General features: G+C 49.5%; 8 protein-coding genes across 8 annotated transcripts; 4 read left to right on the top strand and 4 right to left on the bottom strand.

Moving 5' to 3' along the window:
• Positions 1–311: 311 nt before the first annotated feature.
• Positions 312–2,216, top strand: N7487_007473 (acyl--CoA ligase; the record flags this gene model as incomplete). The annotated part of the gene is made up of 5 exons (XM_056875203.1): positions 312–407; positions 462–599; positions 661–1,089; positions 1,143–1,567; positions 1,640–2,216. The coding sequence occupies 5 exons, from the start codon at positions 312–314 to the stop codon at positions 2,214–2,216; spliced, it is 1,665 nt and encodes a 554-aa protein (XP_056727391.1).
• Positions 2,217–3,098: 882 nt separating this feature from the next.
• Positions 3,099–3,323, top strand: N7487_007472 (uncharacterized protein; the record flags this gene model as incomplete). The annotated part of the gene is made up of 1 exon (XM_056875202.1): positions 3,099–3,323. The coding sequence occupies one exon, from the start codon at positions 3,099–3,101 to the stop codon at positions 3,321–3,323; it is 225 nt and encodes a 74-aa protein (XP_056727390.1).
• A 1,165-nt stretch (positions 3,324–4,488) lies between these two features.
• On the top strand, positions 4,489–6,994 carry N7487_007471 (1,4-alpha-glucan branching enzyme GLC3; the record flags this gene model as incomplete). Its single annotated transcript, XM_056875201.1, has 8 exons — positions 4,489–4,534; positions 4,601–4,725; positions 4,777–4,876; positions 4,925–5,037; positions 5,091–5,782; positions 5,837–6,172; positions 6,260–6,890; positions 6,968–6,994. 8 exons carry the CDS (start codon positions 4,489–4,491, stop codon positions 6,992–6,994), a joined length of 2,070 nt encoding a protein of 689 aa, XP_056727389.1.
• A 1,105-nt stretch (positions 6,995–8,099) lies between these two features.
• N7487_007470 (F1F0 ATP synthase subunit beta) lies at positions 8,100–12,263 on the bottom strand (the record flags this gene model as incomplete). Its single annotated transcript, XM_056875200.1, has 10 exons — positions 8,100–8,881; positions 8,932–9,031; positions 9,108–9,424; positions 9,549–9,591; positions 9,658–9,743; positions 9,884–10,053; positions 10,124–10,306; positions 11,024–11,334; positions 11,426–11,619; positions 11,786–12,263. 10 exons carry the CDS (start codon positions 12,261–12,263, stop codon positions 8,100–8,102), a joined length of 2,664 nt encoding a protein of 887 aa, XP_056727388.1.
• A 608-nt stretch (positions 12,264–12,871) lies between these two features.
• N7487_007469 (actin-binding ADF family protein) lies at positions 12,872–13,587 on the bottom strand (the record flags this gene model as incomplete). The annotated part of the gene is made up of 5 exons (XM_056875199.1): positions 12,872–13,006; positions 13,097–13,121; positions 13,186–13,431; positions 13,509–13,519; positions 13,582–13,587. 5 exons carry the CDS (start codon positions 13,585–13,587, stop codon positions 12,872–12,874), a joined length of 423 nt encoding a protein of 140 aa, XP_056727387.1.
• A 1,057-nt stretch (positions 13,588–14,644) lies between these two features.
• Positions 14,645–15,472, bottom strand: N7487_007468 (glutathione S-transferase family protein; the record flags this gene model as incomplete). Its single annotated transcript, XM_056875198.1, has 2 exons — positions 14,645–15,202; positions 15,320–15,472. 2 exons carry the CDS (start codon positions 15,470–15,472, stop codon positions 14,645–14,647), a joined length of 711 nt encoding a protein of 236 aa, XP_056727386.1.
• Positions 15,473–16,235: 763 nt separating this feature from the next.
• Positions 16,236–17,908, bottom strand: N7487_007467 (SH3 domain protein; the record flags this gene model as incomplete). The annotated part of the gene is made up of 4 exons (XM_056875197.1): positions 16,236–16,667; positions 16,733–17,618; positions 17,668–17,751; positions 17,817–17,908. The coding sequence occupies 4 exons, from the start codon at positions 17,906–17,908 to the stop codon at positions 16,236–16,238; spliced, it is 1,494 nt and encodes a 497-aa protein (XP_056727385.1).
• Positions 17,909–19,316: 1,408 nt separating this feature from the next.
• N7487_007466 (putative stress response RCI peptide) lies at positions 19,317–19,850 on the top strand (the record flags this gene model as incomplete). Its single annotated transcript, XM_056875196.1, has 2 exons — positions 19,317–19,374; positions 19,444–19,850. The coding sequence occupies 2 exons, from the start codon at positions 19,317–19,319 to the stop codon at positions 19,848–19,850; spliced, it is 465 nt and encodes a 154-aa protein (XP_056727384.1).
• Positions 19,851–20,071: the final 221 nt, after the last annotated feature.

The raw sequence follows: 20,071 nt of genomic DNA, 5'->3' as shown, positions 1-20,071 counted from the left end.
TGTAAAATAGTATGCAGATCAGTGAAGGTATGAGGAGTTTCATGCGGTCCATGGATGTTTTTACGAAACTTTATTTGCGGCTGTTGCAGTTAATCGGATCCTAAACTCTGCCCTCGAATTCCTTTTTGAGTCTAGGATCTTGTGAAAAAAATGGGAATATTTTGTTACCCGATAGCGCCTCTACAGAAAGCTGCGAATTTATCGCTGTTATTCATCGACAGTCAATCATTCCGAGCAAGAGTACCACAGTCACCCTAACTATTTCATGCGTTGCTATCAATTCCCTGATCTCGTCTCACCCTCCAGCAAACATGATATTTGAGCCTGAACGACGAGTCCCTTTACCGGAACAAGATCTACTCTCCTATATCTTTAACGACCCAAAAACCTACGATCCGAATGAACCGGTATGCGCATCTCTCTACCCGGTCAGGCGGTGGCATACTAATAATTTCCTCCAGATCTACGTCGATACTAAGGACCAAACGCAGACAGTGTCCTTCAACCAAGCCCGAACCATCATCCGGCGTCTGATCACCGGCCTGCGAGCGGCGGGGGTGCAAGTGAATGACTGTGTCGCTGTACATGCCTTCAACAACGTCAGTCCGAATCTCGATTCGTCATAATTGGTCGTAAAAATTACTCACAGCTGTTATCCAGCTCCATTATAGCCTCTTCGTCCTGGCAATCATCGGAACTGGTGGTGTCTTCACAGGCACCAATCCCTCCTACCGGTCCTGGGAGCTCGAGCACCATTTAAAGACATCGCAGGCCAAGTTTATCATCACCGAGCCTGACCTGGCGTCCTCAGTGATGACTTCAGCTCAGCAGGTCGGTATATGCCATGACCACATCTGGGTCTATGATCCCAACGGGAGTGCCATGCTCTCCACCGGCCTGCAATCCTGGACAACGCTCTTAGACCATGTCGAGTCGGACTGGCTGCGACCTATCGCCCCGAAGAAGACTACGGCCGCTCGCTTCTTCAGCAGCGGAACTACCGGCCTTCCCAAGGCCGTGGAAATCACCCACCACAATCTGCTTGCTCAGCATTGCCTTGTGTTTGAGGCACATCCAAGACCGTATCGAGTGGGTCACATATCCTTGTGTTGCTCACTCTGTTGCCCAACTAATAACAACAGATGACATTCCTCATCGCTCTTCCCGTCTTCCATGCCGCCATAGCCCCCCTCGTACACATCAGCGCCCTCCGCTCCGGCTATATAATGTACATCATGCGTCGCTTTGACCTGACCCGATATCTTGACCTAATCAATCAATACCCCATCACAGATCTCATCATCGTTCCACCCATCCTCCACGCGCTAGAAACATCCACCCATCCCCACCGAGACACTGCACTCCGCAAACTGAAAAACATAGTCTGCGGCGCCGCCCCTCTGTCTCGAAACATGCAGGCTAAAGCAACCCGGCTCCTCGCACCCGGCGTGCCTCTGACGCAGGGTTGGGGCATGACCGAGTCATGCTGTGCATCGATGATGTTCCCCTACCCGGAATGTGACGAGACGGGGTCTGTGGGGAGACTTGTTCCAAACATAGAGGCGAAGTGCGTCCCTCTTCAAGACCTGCTTCCCAACAATCCGCATACCAAAACTCCTTATTAACATGTCGAACGTAGACTTCTCGATGATAATGGAAGACACATATCCGCCTCCAACACACCAGGGGAACTCTACATTCGTGGGCCCACAATTACATCGGGGTACTTCGACAACCCCATCGCGAACAACTCGTCCCTTGACACAGATGGGTGGCTCCGAACAGGTGATATAGCCATGTGCGACGCGGACACGCGGAAATGGTACATTATCGATCGCAAGAAGGATTTGATCAAGGTTCGCGGTTTTCAGGTTTCCCCATCAGAGATCGAGGCTGTGCTGTTGACGCATCCGCGCGTGGGTGATGTCGCTGTTATGGGTTTTGTTAGTGGTGATGGCGATGATGGTTGTTTGGAGCAACCACGCGCCTATGTGGTTTTGACGGCTGGGACTGAGTGTGTATCTGATATTATATTGGAGCAGTATGTGGCGGACAGGTTAGCAAGGTATAAGCAGTTGACTGGTGGGGTGAGGTTTGTTAAGGTCATACCGAGAAATGCGAGTGGGAAGATTCTTCGTCGGGGTTTGCTAGATGGGGACGGGATTGAGAGCGATGGGGGAAAGGGGAGTACAGTGAGGATTGGGGCCAAGTTGTGAGGACTGTTCGAGAAATCTACCAAATCAATGTTTCTGTGGACAGGTGGAAGATAAATCCCTGCACTAGTTGGCATTAGTGGAGGAGTGCCCAGCAACTATGCGGATATTGGACTCGGGTATATCGTAGTGAGCCAGCCATCGGACACGTTTGGACGGGTCATTCACTACGACCTTGGTAAAGGGTCAAGTGGTAGGCAATTCGCACGGCGTTTAGTAGGCATTAGACCTCGGCATGGTCCGACTCAGATTCCAACTTTTAGAACCAGAGTCGGATCGCGACTCTCTCAGGCTCGATTTAGGTTCGAACCTAAGGGATCCGGAATTGCATAGTTCTACTCAATTTCCATTCAGACAAACCTAGCACTGTCGAGTGCCCGCGATTGATCGAATTACATCAATGCAGGGTCCTTGTCATTGCCTGATCCAGATGGGACCCTACACCTAAACCCCCGCTTGTATATTATTTTCCTCAAGTGGTATCAGGAACAGAAAAGCCCTCCATCTTCCAAAGAATGTTCCAAATCCTTTATAAAGTGTATACCTCACATAAACCCCACGTGTATGATTTTTCCCATACTGGCATGCGGGAACAAAGAACGGAGAGGGCGGCCCCTAATAAGCCCCTACCATAGGCCGTAGGCCCAAGAAAAAAGCCTAAAGCATATTGTGGGCCCGAAAACCAGGCCTAAAGCCTACCTATTTATGGGTTGCGCTGGGTTAGGCTTTGGGCTTTATGGGCTCTATAGAAGCCTAGTTCTGTAGAAGCCTAGTAAGAAGCTAATGTAAAGACTATATTTATATTATAAGGCTATTAACTTTATTACATGTAGAAGACTAAATGTACTGGGAGCAAACATGTAGTGGTGACCACTTCTAACAGCTATGCCTCTTATTGGTGTTCGAGTTATCTATGCGGTTGCTAGTGCGTTTGCTCATCACACGGCCTCCGGAGGCAGCTTGCCAGTGCGCGTTATCTTCGGTACTCTCCCCGAGCTCCTGGTGATGGTCAACTATTTAACAGCCGGAGTGGTCACCCGGAACTTACCTCGCAACCGTGTGGAACAGAGACCTGAGCCGGCATACGACACGGCCTACACCTCTATATGAGACTGACTTAAAAACCCTCTTCTTTTCTATGACAGCTGTCTTTAGCGTGCTTTTTTTTTATAAAACATGATTGATAAGAAAAGTCTGGATCTTTATTCCCCTCATTTCTTTGAGAAACTCATAAAAAAGTGCTATGGCTCTATTTGGCGATTTAGTTGTGCCCAGATCTAGCTCAAGCGCAGCAGCTTTATTGTGTCCAGGATGCGGCGATAAATTAAGAATATAAATAATATACTCAATTCTCAAGCCAATTAAATCAATCAATATTTTCCCTTGACACTTCCTATGTAACTATAGCTTGGCTCAGGGGCGTGCTCAGTTGTAGCCAAAAGCGGCAAGGTCTAAGCACTAAAACGGAAACCCATCGGTCTAGAGGGCCTTGGAATACCTGGGCACTTTAATAATGCAAGTACCTTTCATAGGCTTCTTTAGAGAAGCTGTTAGTTCATCAACGCTATAGTACACAGTGTCCTACTTCCATCCCAAGTATTCCCCGTGGATTATAACTGGTCTTACAACTAGATCCCAATGCAGAAAATCGCTGGTCTAGCCAAAGGTCGTCCAACCTATGTTTTTTAAGGAAACTAGACCCGATGTACCTGAACGGGTACCTGCACAATATTGTGTAACTTTTGAGATCATAGTACTCACCCGGTGAGAAAATACGATCAACGGGAAAGTGTCCTCCGAGTATCTATGTAACCTAGATCTATGTATATAGCTTCCAGGTTCAAAATTTGCCACCTCATGAAGCTTATAGCACAAAACTTCCGAAAAACCTATTTGGAAGATTTGAAGATATCCGAATCAATTCTCCGATGTGTTAAAAATGAGAAATATAGTCTGTTCTAGTCCGTCATAGAGATAGACGTAGTCTGTTATAGTCTGAAAACAGCTGTACCTGCGGATCCGTTCCCGTCTCCACATCCCCACTGCAGCTTGAAACCCAAAGTCCAATGCTACAATGTAGTATATGCATTTATTAAGACTGAATTTACAAAAGATCAAAGCGTAAAACCCACTTTTAAAAAAACAAGTCAAAAAACCCGAAGGACAAAGCGTTGAGGGGTTGATGTCACATGTTGAGAGGTCCCCGCGCTGGATTTCCTTGATCTGGACCATCTTCTCTCCACTCCCCAGCTCCCCCCAGCTCTCCCCACCAGATATGTCTTCTACCATTGACAGCTCCAACATTCCTACAGATGGCACAGGTAAGCTTGAAATTACTCGCATTTTCAAATAGAATTCTAATTCTAACCAAAAAAAAAAAAATTTAGGTGTTATCCAGCTGGATCCTTGGCTGGAACCCCATCGCGATGTCTTGAAGCACAGATACCAGGTAGTTGAGGAATGGGCCAAGACCATCAATGAAACAGAGGGTGGCTTGGACAAGTTCAGCAAGGTGAATTATATGTCCATCGATTGCTATTCTCTAAACTAATGCACTTATCAGGGCTACGAAACCTTCGGACTACATGCACAACCCAACGGGGAAATCAAATACCAAGAATGGGCACCAAACGCAACAGAGGCTTCTTTGGTCGGCGAATTCAGTACGTTGTGGACGAGCCATATTTGAGGAGCTTGACTGAGACTCGCAGACAACTGGGACGTCAATGCCAACCCCATGACGAAGAACAGCTTCGGCATCTGGAATGTAACCGTACCAGCGAAGGACGGCGCCGCCGCTATTCCCCACGACAGCAAGATCAAGGTAAGCATATCAGCCCTACACATCAATAGAGCATCCCGCTAATATCCCCACAGATCACAATGGTTCTCCCCAGCGGCGAGCGCATCTACCGAATCCCCGCTTGGATCAAGCGCGTAGTCCAAGACCTGACCGTGTCGCCGGCATACGATGCCGTTTTCTGGAACCCGCCCGCGGAAGACGTATACAAGTTCCAGCACCCGCGGCCCAAGAAGCCTGAGAGTCTACGCATCTACGAGGCCCACGTCGGCATCTCGTCACCGGAGACTAGAGTCGCTACATACAAGGAGTTCACGAAGAACATGCTCCCCCGCATTAAGTATCTGGGATATAATGCAATTCAGCTAATGGCCATCATGGAACATGCGTACTATGCTAGCTTCGGGTACCAGGTGAACAACTTCTTCGCGGCGAGCAGTCGCTACGGATCCCCAGAGGATCTGAAGGAGCTTGTTGATACAGCCCACAGCTTGGGACTGGTTGTGCTGCTTGATGTGGTTCACAGCCATGCCTCCAAGAACGTCATTGATGGACTCAATGAGTTCGATGGAACGGATCACCTCTACTTCCACGCCGGTGCCAAGGGCCGTCATGAGCTGTGGGACAGTCGTCTGTTCAACTATGGAAGCCACGAGGTTCTACGTTTCCTTTTGAGTAATTTGCGCTTCTGGATGGAAGAGTATGGATTCGATGGATACCGCTTCGATGGTGTGACCAGCATGCTCTATTCACACCACGGTATCGGAACGTACGTGCATTCTTCTACTATATTTCTGAAGAGCCTGCTAACTAAAAGAAATAGTGGCTTCTCCGGTGGGTACCACGAGTACTTCGGACCATCTGTCGACGAGGAGGGCGTAACATACCTCACCCTCGCAAACGAGATGTTGCACGAACTCTACCCAGACTGCATCACAGTCGCAGAGGATGTCTCCGGCATGCCTGCACTGTGTCTACCCCACAAGCTAGGCGGTGCTGGCTTCGACTACCGCCTCGCAATGGCCATCCCAGATATGTGGATCAAGCTCCTGAAGGAAAGCACAGACGACGAGTGGGACATGGCCAACATCTCCTTCACGCTCACCAACCGCCGCCACGGCGAGAAGACCATTGCCTATGCCGAAAGCCACGACCAAGCGTAAGTCCAATCCTCGAGCACCTCCAACCACCCATCCATCCATCCAGTCAAACCAACCAACCAACCAACTAACATAAATCCCCACAGCCTCGTCGGCGACAAGACCCTAATGATGTGGCTCTGCGACAAAGAGATGTACACACACATGTCGACACTAACTGAATTCACCCCCGTAATCGAGCGCGGCATGGCCCTACACAAAATGATCCGGCTCGTAACCCACGCTCTGGGCGGCGAAGGCTACCTAAACTTCGAAGGCAACGAATTCGGACACCCAGAATGGCTTGATTTCCCACGTGCCGGAAACGACAATTCCTTCTGGTACGCTCGCCGCCAACTAAACCTAACTGAAGACCCTCTTCTACGGTACAAGTTCCTGAACGAGTTCGATCGCGGGATGCAGCTGGCCGAGCAGAAGTACGGATGGCTTTCTGCGCCGCAGGCGTATATCAGTTTGAAGAATGAGAGTGACAAGGTTCTTGTCTTTGAAAGGGCTGGGTTGCTTTGGATCTTCAATTTCAATTCCAAGAAGAGCTTTACGGATTATCGTGTTGGGGTTGATGTCCCTGGTACGTATCGTATTGTGCTAGATACCGATGAGAAGGAGTTCGGTGGGTTTGGGAGGAATGTTAAGGAGACGAGGTTCTTTACTACTGATTTGAGTTGGAATGGGAGGGGGAATTTTGTGCAGGTTTATATTCCTACTCGGACTGCTTTGGTATGTTGTCTTCTCTCCTTTCTTTGCTTTTTCGTCTGTCTTTCTGTGTTTGGTTTACTGACTTTATGTGTCTACAGGTCCTGGCTCTGGAAGATACTCTGTAATGTGAACGTGGATGCCAGTCCATGTCTGTGTCTTGCACACGGCCGAGTCGGGGGTTCAATATCTTGTGCTGGCTAATGCTGGTTCTGGGTGTTGTTCTTTGATGGTGTGCTTGTCACGACTTCTTCGATGGGTAATGTCCTGCATTTTGTTTCTAATCACAACTATCTATGTCTAGCAGTCTCATATCATATACATTGTTTTTTTTAACGCATTCGCCATTGTAGACTGGACAGAGAAAGCTTTTAAGATACTGTGCTGCACGCTTCTCTGTAAGTAAGAATAATTTGAAATGGACCAGATCATATAATTTGGACAAGTAAAGTGATGAGAACGAACTACGACCGAGCTAATATACATAAACCAGCTAGCTGTATATGGAAATGCACATCCACATCTCCCAAACCATCCATGAACTAACTACATCACACTAGATCTACCCCTACACCTACAATTGCTACATCTACATCTACATCTACAAAAACCCAGGACACAATCACAAAGGAAATGTCGAGAATCAGGTTTTGAACTCTAAATACACAAAATAATGAAACACGCCGGTCGAGGGGGGGTTTGTGTAAGGTATCTCCAATCCAGACCGGCTTTAAAATCCCATCAACTCGCTAAGATAGACGAACGCATATCAACCTCCCCCAAACCACCAACGTAAACCCCGAAACTCCTCATCCTCAAATTCCCAACACCACGATTCAGCCCTCAATAATCCCAGTCATTTCATTTTCCCTTGCTCGGGTTCCTTTCGGATCGAGTCTAGAAAGAACGAAACAAGGGTATTCCAACGTTGAGCGACGACGATGCAGTGCAAAATGGAAGTGAAATCAAATCCCTTTCTTCGTTGCATTTTGTTTTTTCTCTTAGATCGGGTAATGTACATTGTAATATACACGCCTCGAAAAAGGGAAAATGATGTTGTCGCATACAACGTTGGAACGTTTTGAGTGTTCTGACAAAGGGAATTAAAATGAAAACTGGGAGAACCAATAGAGAATAGGTGAGGGATAAGAGAGGAAAAAAAGGAGAGAAGGAGCTTGAAGATGGAAGGGGGAAGTTAAGACGGGCGCTAGCTAGCAAATGACAAAATTACATTTAGGCCTTGTTCTCAAGCTCAGCGAGAATCTTCTCACCCTTGGCGCGAGCGGCGTTGATGTCACCAACCATGTAGAAGGCGGCCTCGGGGAGGTCGTCACCCTCACCAGCAATGATGGCCTTGAAGGAGGCGATGGTGTCCTTCAAGTCAACAAGGGTACCCTCGATACCAGTGAAGACCTGGGCGACGGCGAAGGGCTGGGACAGGAAACGCTGGAGCTTACGGGCACGCTCGACGGTGAGCTTATCAGCCTCGGACAACTCATCCATACCGAGAATGGCAATGATATCCTGGAGGGACTTGTACTCCTGGAGCATCTGCTGGACACGGGTGGCGGTGTTGTAGTGCTCGTCACCGATGATACGGGGGTCGAGCATACGGGACTTGGAGTCGAGAGGGTCGACAGCGGGGTAGATACCCAACTCGGAGATACCACGAGACAACACAGTGGTGGCGTCCAAGTGAGCGAAGGTGGTGGCGGGGGCAGGATCAGTCAGATCGTCAGCGGGCACGTAAACGGCCTGGACGGAGGTGATAGAACCCTTCTGGGTGGTGGTGATACGCTCCTGCATGACACCCATGTCAACAGCCAGGGTAGGCTGGTAACCGACGGCAGAGGGGATACGACCCAAAAGGGCAGACACCTCGGAACCGGCCTGGGTGAAACGGAAAATGTTGTCAATGAAGAGCAGCACGTCCTGACCCTCCTCGTCACGGAAGTACTCGGCAATGGTCAGACCGGTCAGGGCAACACGGGCACGGGCACCGGGGGCTCGTTCATCTGACCGAACACAAGGGCGACCTTGGATTCACCCTCAAGCTGGATGACACCGGTCTCCTGCATCTCGTGGTACAGATCGTTACCCTCACGGGTACGCTCACCGACACCACAGAACACGGAGTAACCACCGTGGGCCTTGGCGATGTTGTTCTAAAAAAGGTCAAAAGTGTAAGCCATTTGATCCCGAGTTTTTCAATGCAAGAAAGAGAAAGAGGGCAATTCTTACAATCAGCTCCTGAATGAACACGGTCTTACCGACACCGGCACCACCGAAGAGACCAATCTTACCACCACGGGCGTAGGGGGCGAGCAAGTCGACAACCTTGATACCGGTGACGAGAATCTCGGCAGAGGTGGACTGGTCGACGAACGCAGGGGGATCGGCGTGAATGGGAGCGAACTTGGTGGCCTTGACGGGACCACGCTCGTCAATGGGGTCACCAGTGACGTTGATGATACGGCCGAGAGTGGCGGGACCGACGGGGATGGTGATGGGAGCACCAGTGTCCTCGGCGATGACACCACGGGAGAGACCCTCGGTACCTTTAGATGACGTTAGTTGAAGCTCTCATACAACTATAGGGTCACCGCTCAGTGGGTCCCCCAATCGGGTAGGGAACGACACGGTGGCCCGAGAAAGGGGTGAGGAAGGGGGTGTGAAGCTTACCGTCCATGGCAATAGTACGGACGACATTCTCACCCAAGTGTTGCTAGAAGGCGATTGTTAGCTTGTGTTGCAGACTTGAAATCAAGGTTCAGCCAATCAGATCACGTACAGCAACCTCCAGAACGAGCTTCTGGCCGTTGTTGGTGGTGGTAATGGCGTTGTAAATGGCAGGGAGCTTCTCTCCGCTGAACTTCACTGTAATATGGCGAATAGAAAGTCAGATACGGTTTTGTTGATGATTTTGGGGTTGATTGCGATGGTTTCGGTGATGGATTGGGTCCAGGGAAAAGATTTTCGCGTGGTCCCCATTTCCGTCAGGAGTCGACAACACGTACCGTCAACGACGGCACCAATGACCTGGTGAACCTTTCCAGTCAAAGTGGCATCGGAGCTAGCGAAGCGGGCAGTGAGAGCCGGGAGAGCATTGGAGCGGATAGGCTGGAAAGCGCGGGCGACGGGGGTCGTCCGGGCAAAAGCAGCCCTCCCAAAGGACCGGGCGAGACCGCTAGAGAGAATAAAAAAATTAGTTTCGATAAGAAAAGGAGAAGAGGATTCAATTGATGATCAAATCATACCTCTTGAACATAATGACGGTGTTGAAGAGCGAGATGTGATGAAAGGAAGAGGTGAGGTTGGAACGGGAAAAGAGGGAAGAAGAGGAAGGGAAGAGGTTGGTGGATGGGGACTGGTCGCCCTTAGCCTTTCCGGGGCGGTTTTGCCGACGATCCCGTGATGAACCGAGCACCAACTTGAGCTTTCTACAGGGAAAAGAGCTTAATTTTCTAATTGAGAATGGTTTTTTAGATATCAATCTTGCTCTCTATTAATTTTAAATATCCATTGAGACAAATCTTGTCTAGTGAGGTGGTGACCGAGGAAAGAGCTCAACCCGTTGCTCTGGAATTCGCGCACACACACCGGGGCTTGGCGGCCGGGTGCAGGGGGAGCCACAGCATATTATTGCCTTTTTTTTCTCAATGACATCGTTCCCCGGGAGAAACCTTAGAAATCTTTATGATATTGAAAGAGAAGTAAGCTAATCATTAAGGTGTTTCAAAGGGTATACAAAGTATATTGTGAAAGTCAATGGCCCCTTTGGTCCGAATATCGGAAAAACTCTGACGTGTTGGGGGGTCAACCAGTTCCGAATCGATAGACCTTGTTAGTATTTAGTAACTACGGAGTAGTTATATAATTATATTTACTATATTCATTATAATTTATGTTGATTCATGTTTATATTGTTTTTCTACATAATCTCCATAGAAACAACGGACCTAACCCTTATTATATCCCTTTGTTACCCTCGAAACCATGTTCCCGCAGGGATTCTCCGCAGTTACGTTGGCTTCCGATTCACTCCGTAGACCACGCCATGTCGGAGTAGGAAACTATTACACGTATTTTTTATATATCTTATACTCATCAAAAGCTCATGTTCTATGGCTACAAAAGAGATACATTGATTATAGCACAGTACGGGATACACGCATTTTCCAATGCTTGCCAAGAAAGATAGAATGGGGGAACAGTCAACAGTCGCGCGCACGGGCGGAGATCCATCCTCCGATACAAAGACATGTCGAACATGGCTATGGAAAGAGTAGCTGGCAATAAAATCGACTTCTAGGTCGTGCGATGGGTGTCGCCGTCCGCGCGTAGATATCAAATCATTCCCGGTCGGGCAACGAGTACACCTATGACTTCTCGGCAGGGGGCTCTGGACGAAGCCCTTGCCTTCGTAACCCTCTTTGCTGATACCGTGAATGGGGTTGATCTTCTCTTTCTGTAGTCGGATAGGTTAGCATCGTCCAATATGTCTGGGGCAGAGACTTCTCTCCCGCCTGCGATTGAAAAGGGGGTGAAGGGATATGTACCAGAGCATATTCGTTGGAGGCCTCCTGCCACTCCTTGGACATGGTGCCAGGCTGCTTGCCGGCAAAGGCGTGGACGGTGTAGAAGAGAGCAACGGAGACAGCAGTGAGCTGGAGAACCTTGGCGAACACGCGCAAGCCCTCACCCTTGGGGGCCTGGGCGCGGGGACCGTGGGCACCGAAGGCAATGTAGTAAGCTGTAGGAAAGAAAGAATTGAAGTCAGCGAAAGATGACTACTTATAAAGACAATTGTGGATGTTCGAGGGGTCACGCCATCCCGAGACCAATAACCTCGGAAGGCTCAGGGTAGTCGAAGCGAAAGGCTGCCTTTCAAGCCCACTTGTTCTAGGGATATCACATACCAGCCTTCTTCTCCTGGAGGGTCAACGAGTGCCAGTCGACCTTCATGCGGTCACGGAGCTGCATCCAGAGCTCGGCCTGCTCCTGAGGGGGCATGCCCTCCCAGCGCTTCTCGATGTTGGCGAGGGTAGGGTTGGGAATGGCATGGTCCGAAGCAGCGCGGGTCTGCAGGGCGTTCACAGAGGCAGTCGGGGCAGCACGGATGGCCGCGGTGCTGCGAGGGACAGCGCGAGAGATGGTGCGAAGAAACATTGTGCGGCAGGCGGGAGGTGGCAGCACCACGTCGAAATCGGGTTCAATTGAGGTAATTAGAGGGAGGTCGAGGGGTTGGAAGCCAGAGAGCACGCCAGGGCACGGCTTAGGAGAGAGTGGAGGAGGATCGTGGATGGGGAATGACTTGAAGACGTTTCTTGTGGTTTGAGGTGGAAAGGCGAGGATCCGGTCGGGACTAGCGCAGTTTTGGTTTGGCTGCCTCCTCATTGGTTCATCGCCCAAACCGGCTCTCTCTACCCAGTAAGCATCATCATCATTTTCAAATATGGCATGATGTTGATATTCTTGGGCTTATCGAACTTCTTTTTTTATTTTCGACCGTTATTATTCCTCTATCCGCAAATTTCCCCAATTTCAACCTGTCGCTCAAGTCTTTTGGCCATGGTCGGAATCTTTAGCCGCCTTTATAAACTAGCCCCAGTCAAGCAATAACTTTGCAAGAAAAGCCAGGAATTGTTCGGTTTGCTTAACTATTCTACAATTCGACATGCATCCTGAGGTTCTCGTCACCCACCATGTGCAAAATAAACCAACAGGCAGCAAGATTCGGTGCCCGATTACCCAAATACCCTCAAACCTGAGGTGAAAAAAAATCATTCAGAACGATTGGAACAAGCTGGAAATGAAATCAAGACTCTTTCAGGCCTCTCGCGAAATGAAAACAAACACGGGCCAAGTCGTAACGGTCTTGCATTGCAACTAAGAAGAAAGTGGGAGAACGATGTGCAGAGAAGGATATGAATTGATCGTTCCGCGGCGCCGTCAAGGGCGCACCCCTATCAGTCGCGCAGCCCGGATCCAGCCGGCGCTATCATCTATGCCTTGCCACCGCTGGCCTCCTTCAGGACTGTCTTCCACTCGATGTCGGACTTGTCATCGGCGTGGATGGAAGTGACGACGTTGAGGGCGTTCTTGAGAACCTCGCGGGTACTGGCGTAGATCATGGACCACTGAAAATGAAATTAGTCATTGCGTTTGAGCCTGGGGCTGGGCCTTGGTCTGGTGGGAATCTTACGAGGGTGGGGGGTCTCGCTAGGCACCCAGGAGATGAAGATAATCTTGGAGCTGTGAGAACAATCCAGTCAGCGGGGGTTGTCTAAGAAACAATTGCGGAAATGGTAATGCGCACCGCTTGCCCTCGCCGGCAATCTCGTACTCGACATCGTAGACGGCGTAACGGGGAGAGGCACGGCCCTGGCTGTCCTTGGCATCGGCGAGCTCGTTGCGGAAGACCTCGTAGTCCTGGTCCTTGCCAACCGAGTCTACGACAACCGACTTCTTGTCGTCGGCGATCTTGTAGATGATGTACTTGGTCTTTCCGTGGCTGCGGCTGAAGTCTTGGAAGGCAGTGATGCAGTCATCCTGGATCTGGACACTGTAGGGGGCGAATGTCAATAAATGGTGAAAGTGAGGGGAAATAGGTCGCGAGCGCGGGAACCGACGACGACTTACCCGGATGCGAGCTGCGCAATATCATAGTCAGTACTGGATTTTGTATACCATGGGTTTGGGGGTCAATACTAACCGACATGATGGCTTATGTAGATGAGGGAGACAAAAAAGGACGGGGCTGTCTAGTGCTATGTCAGTGGCTGAGATGGCCAAACTCAGGGGGTCCCTCGAGCTTCTTGGTTTGACATGAGAAGTCAAAGTAGCATGCCCTCCAATGACTTACAAGAATTGAAGGAGGCGGAGATCGAGCGACGGGGACGGATGAGACGGGGAAGATGGAGTTTGAGGGGTGAATTGTTTCCCAGGTGTTGCCATGGCCATAGTGGGGGTGGCTGCACGTGATATCAGACTTTTGATAATTCGAGTGCTCGGTACCTGTTTACAAGTTGAATAGCATGTAGATAATTGATCTTATAGGGTTTGTTTTTAGGATTTTTAGGATTTCCGAGGCTGTTAGGGGTTTTGACCTGAAAAATGGGGGAAATGGCATATAGTGACTGGTGTATGAGCTGATATGAAACAATATTTGTGTCCTCATGAGTTGTTTCCTTTTGCAGTCTCGAAGTATCAGGTACTCCGGACATTATGTACACTAGGATTTGAAATCACATCATCTTAGGCTATAGCTGCATAACATGTACTACATACATACCGACAACATAGATGTTCTGAGCCTCCAATGTGGGTGTCTGCGGGCTAAAATTGGCCGGGTCAACCATGGGACACGTCAGTGGCTATTTTTGTCCTGGCCCACCATGTACTTTGTGCTTGATGCATACAGTACCGAGTAGTTTTGACTATGTCTACTATTTTACTACCTAATCAAAAATTTTCAATATAAACATATAACTTGGTAAGAGTAGGAATGTAACTTCATACCCAAAATATATATTTTCGCATACACTCCGGAAAAGTGTATGTGTGTATATATATAACTTCATACCGGACCAATATATATATTCGAACCAAAAATCCAAAAAACACGTAAATATCACATCGGACGAATTCATTTCTCATTCCTAAATCCATAAACAACATTAAACGGACCTAAGTATATAGTTATGCACCACCCCCAATCCCAACCCCAACCTAACCCCTAGGACCTACATATGTAGATACACACAAAACACAGAAGCCTAAACCTTCGCCGCCGGCGCAAACTTAGCCCTCATCTTATCCGCCACCAACTTCTCATCATAAATGAAGTTAACACTGTCATGCGCAGCAGTCGCCTCCGCCCAGCGCTTGAACCTAGGAGCCTGCTCGAGCAAAGTCGACAACTTAGCAGAAACAAGACCATGCTCAGGCTTCGCAAAGCTCAAAATCCGCAACAAGAACGATCCGGACTGAACCTCCGCCAGGGTCAATTTCTCACTACCACCAAAGAACGGACCCTTGCCCTCCGTGTCTGCCAGAAGGGGCTCGACCTCCTTCACGACGGCAGCGACGAGCTGCTCGGCGGCGGCATCGCGCTCGGTCTCATCGGCGGCACGGATACTTGCGAAGAAGGATGGGAGGACTTTGCTGAAGAAGGCATCGACAAAGAAGCTGAGACGGGCGCGGTAGAGGGCGTTTTCGGTTGGGGAGGATGGGGGGAGGAGGTGGGTTTGGTGGGCGTCTGCGAGGAATTGGGCCACGATGCCGGATTCGGTCACGATAGTTCCATTGTAAGTGATGGTGGGGACCAGGCCGCGCTGTTGGTGAGGTTAGTATATGGGTTATAGGTTATAGTGTATGAGGCGTGGTACGTAGTGTAGGTGGTGTGTAGATAAAAAGAGTGGGGTGTTGGGGAAAGAGGGCTCGTCACTTACTGGGTTGATCTCCAGATACCACGGCTCGCGCGGTGTGTTCAAGTCGATTATGACCTCTTCATACTCGAGGCCGATTTCCTTAAGGGCGATGTGTGCGCGGTGAGCCCAGGGGCACAGGTGGTTGGTGTAGAGGACGATCTTTGGGGAGGACATGATGGATTGATGTGTGGTAGTTGTGTAGAAGTACCTAAGATGCTAGGGAGGGAAGTTATATAGAAGAAGACACGCCATTATAAATGACATTGCGAAATGAGGGGTTGGATTAGTAAAATGCAATTGTTAATCAATCGCGAAATCGAGCTTAACTCCGTTGCCGTTTCCCGTTCCGCGTTCGCGGCTAAGGAGCAGATGTGGGGGAACCTGAAGACAATCATCCTTTGATTATATATCTAAGGCAATAGAGGCAATAGAGGCAATAGAGGGAATAGAGGGAATAGAGAAATTATTGTACCTTAATTAAGGTCCTTGGATAAAATTGGTCTAATTATGTACATACATTAAAGCGTGCACTATATGTGTCCGATATCTTCTGATCAACCTTCAGCGGCGCTCATCCATCGGGGTATAGAAGTAGTCTCAAGTGGCAAACCGAGGTGTAGTACGTAAAAAGACCGGAAATGTGCTCCAAGAGCAAAGAGCACATTGACCGAGCCCGATGCGCCAGCGACCGGTTCCACACGGATCAAGTGGAAGAAGATAATGGGGAAAAAAGTGTCAAAATAAGGAAAAGACGAGATGACCGTCATAAAATGGGGGGTATATCGAATACGAGTATAAAATGAGCATTGAGTCGATGTTTGAGATCGTTTGGGGGATGGCCAGCCGGGGCGTAAAAAAGCACAGGACGGAACAGAAGGATCAACGCGCTGTCGTCAAGACGTAATTTGGCATGAAAACTTAGAATTGAGAACCGTGCTCAAACGTCCTCGTCTTCCTGGCCGCCATCGATGATCTTGTGCCAGTGTTGCGGCAGACAGATGCAGACCAAGGGGAAGGCCTTGATCTCGCCTGATGGCATGGGCGACGAAGGATGCATCCGTGAGCCATTCGAGACACCACTGTCGCGTTGTTCACGGTAGTGCATGTCTTGGTCCTCGGCGCGCTCTGGAAGTCGCACACCCGTTGCCCAGCCGTCGTCCCAGATGCCAATTACCCTCAACATCTCACCTCGGTCGAGTTCGAATTCGTCACCTGCGCGTGGCGAGTACGCCCAAAGGACGGCAACCTTGTCGCCAGCGTGAATCTCATCTTGAGAGTAGTAGTCGCGGAAATAAGACAGCTGCTCAGATCGACCACTGGTTACTGCTTCGGGGAAGAGTATTGGTTTGTCGGGCCGGAGCGAGGCGAGCTGTCGCTTTCTAGTCCTGCCAGAATCGAGTTGCTCGAGAGTGAGCCATGACGTTTGCCGGTTACTGGTGGGATTCTCTTGGACATAGCTCCTGGACTGGCACCCGTCCCTTCTGAGTCTGACATGTCGCTGTACTTGGCTCCGCTGCCGTACATTGCCGCGGAGGTGCGCGAATAGGCGGGCGATGATTGACTGGGCATTTCGCGAAGTGCAGACATCCGTGTGACTCGACCTCCTGGCACCATGTTGTATGACGTTGGGCTTGGGGGCTGCTGCATTGATGACGATCCGCCCTTTCTCTGTGGGTTTGGTTGATTGAGTGCAGCTTCGTTTTGGGTCTCACGACGACGGCGGCGCATGAAAATGCAAAGGAAGGCGAGGAGAGCAGCGAGAATGGCAGCTCCTGCAACGGCGCCAATTACGATTCCGGCAATTGCGCCGCCCGATAAGCCATGGCTAGGACTTCCAGTGGCGGAGGGTGACGGCGTGAGAGGTGGTAGAGTAACAGTCGGTACTGCGACACCGTCACAGCGACTCGTGGCATTGGATTTCGTGCAGCAGCTATCGGTCCCATTGGCACAAAAAGTGCAGAGACCAATGGTATTTGTCGCAAAGCCGCAGTTGTCCGGCTCATTCGCAGCTCCCTTGATACAATCTCCAGAAAGGGCGTTGGATGGTTTTTCGCAGATGGTCAATTCGGCGTAGATTAGGTCCGTGTAGTTCTTCTCGCTACTGGTGCATAACTCTGTATTTGCCATGGTCTCCTGCTCACTCCGGGCCCAAAGTGCGCATGTATCGACGCAAATTGGTACCGATTCAGCCGTGGAAAGTTTGCAGTCGGATATGGAGCTTTGCACGACACTACTGCACAGAACACTGGTTGTATACTGCGCATAGTAGTTGTTGGGCGCGCTCGAATTCATGCCTTGGCATCCCAGTAAGTCATCATACCTGGGGCTGTTAGTGACTCTTCTCCCGGTCCATTGGTGCCAACACATACTTTGTCGAAATATATGATCCATTGATATAGTTCTTTAATGAATTATCGAAATCCGTCAGATTCGATACGCTCTTGAGGAAAGGGCTAGCAGTGCATTGTCAGCAATCGTTTCCCCCTCCCCATGCCCAATCGGGCGCATTTCCACTCACAAGTCGGCATATAGGCTGGAACTGGTTGAAATGGACGAGCTACTCCAGGCAGGGCAGGCACTTGACCCCTTGAGGGAAATGCAGTTCGGCATTCCGGGCAATATTGGCGGTCTGGCCTTGTAAATGGCCCCCCTTTGGGTTATATCGGCGCGGAATGTGTCAGGCTGCGATCGAGAATGTTTCCAGCAGTGATGCGAATCGGATATTCGAATGGGAGAATCGGATAAAATGTGTCGACCCCAGGTCGAAACTCAAGCTCGAAGAGAAGAAAAACGCGTGAAAGGCAGGTAAACGAGTGACTAGGGGTTCTCAACACCCGGAAGGAAAGGTCAACCGAGCCCCGTAAGCCTGAATTCGAAAAACGGAGAAAGAGATGACAAGACGAAGTTCTAAGATTGGAAAAGACAAGATTAGACCTTCAAGATGGTCTGGGCTTGTGGGTAACAGGGGGCTAGGGAGATGAACTGCTGGGAAAAAAGGGCAATTATGAAACACGGGAAATAGGCATAATCGGCAGTACAGGATCAGACACGCTAAGGTCAATCTTGTTATATTATTCCATACAGAGTAAATGGAACTTGAAGAAAGACAAGGATAACTAATATCATGAAAAAAGGGGGTGGGGGGGAAGTAGGTCCGCGTTGTTTATCTTTTTTCCTCTCTTTTATTCTCCGGACTCTTTGGGTATCCAAATTCAATTGGGATTGAATTTCTACCTGGTACATAGTACATAGATTGTACTCTATAATACAAACATACGACAATGACAACGGTCATCCAAGTTGATTATGATTGGCGTTTATTGTCAGATTCTGACTCTGACTCTGTTCATCACCAGCCTCGCTAGTGACCCGTTAGCGGCTGGAGGAGACGATCGCTATCACCTTTTGCCGTCTGGAAAAACTCGAAAACTTGGGGAAACTACCAGTCTCTGGAGCTTAACAGTAATTTCCCGAGTTTCCCTTGCTTCCTGCACAGAATTTGGCAAATAGATATAGCACATTTCAACGTTGTGAGCTATCGGTTGAGAATGCGAGGGATTGATATGCAGACGGAATACGGAGTACGGAGTACAGGGTACCCGGTCGCAAGCAGCAGGTACCCGGCAGCCGCATGTACCAGGTACTTCCACAACTAAGTACATGTTAGTCGAAACTGCCCCCCCGGCTTGGGCAGATATCTGACGAGTCTGATTTATTCTATAGATCAGTAAATTTACTTACACCTTACATTTAAATAGATAGAAAGTGTATACTCCGTATTGTAGAAGGTTATACTCCGTACAATAACCAACGTTATGCGATGTATGATGTACAATGTAGGGCTCTGGCGAATTATAGATCAGTCATGTGACCATTGACATCATCTGATCTGGACCAGGCTGCCGTCAGACAATCTGCGACTCGTCCAAACGGTGGAAAACCTCACCATTACCACAAATTTCCAGTGTGCTTAATACAACTCACATTTTTCTATCAGATCTCAGAGACACCGTGAGCCATGTGCAGCTCCGACATCTTCCTAGCGGTCCTCGCCGTCTTCTTCCCGCCTATTGCAGGTAAGTCTAAACCCGCAAACCCACCTGCACTCGGTAGTCACAATGCTAACCAAACCCTTGCATCAACAGTCTGGGTCAAGGCTGGGTTCTGTACCGCAGACTCGATCATCAACATAACCCTCACCCTACTCTGCTTTTTCCCGGGTCTCATCCACGCATGGTACATCATCCTCAAGTATCCGGAACCAAACTATGATGATGCAGCCTACGAGCCCATCCCTGGTGGTGGCAGTCGACGTCGCGATCTAGAGAACGGCAATGTTACCTATTACTACGTCTCTCACCAGCCTAGCCAACACCCCTCCCAGCGTGGATATGGCACAGTCAACCCTCAAGGCCAGCAGGCGCCTGCTCCAGCAAACAAATCACACAACCAGACCGAAGATAGTGGGAATGCGGGGAGCAGCAGCGCGCCCCCGCCACCCACTTATGCCGAGGCTGTGAAGGGTGACAACAAGGTGCAGAGTCAGGAATGAGTATGAGGCTCAACTCGTTGGCTGTGCTTGTGGGTGGCATCCTCGGCTTGCCATTATCTCATCGGCCACTTTGTTCCCGACCCGGTTGTACTATCCATACCCCTCTGCTTTGCTGTTCTTGTACACGCACTTCCTAAGAACTGCATCGTTATGTTATGACTTGACGAAGGAATGTGCTATGTAATTCTGAATTTTTGATTTTGTTCACTGACTGTGGATGT

The sequence above is a fragment of the Penicillium crustosum genome (assembly GCF_028827405.1).
Source record: "Penicillium crustosum strain IBT 35664 chromosome Unknown utg000003l_segment0_segment0, whole genome shotgun sequence".
Lineage (NCBI taxonomy): Eukaryota > Fungi > Ascomycota > Eurotiomycetes > Eurotiales > Aspergillaceae > Penicillium > Penicillium crustosum.
Note: the sequence above shows the minus strand (reverse complement) of the source record. Positions and strands in the feature narration are given on the sequence as shown.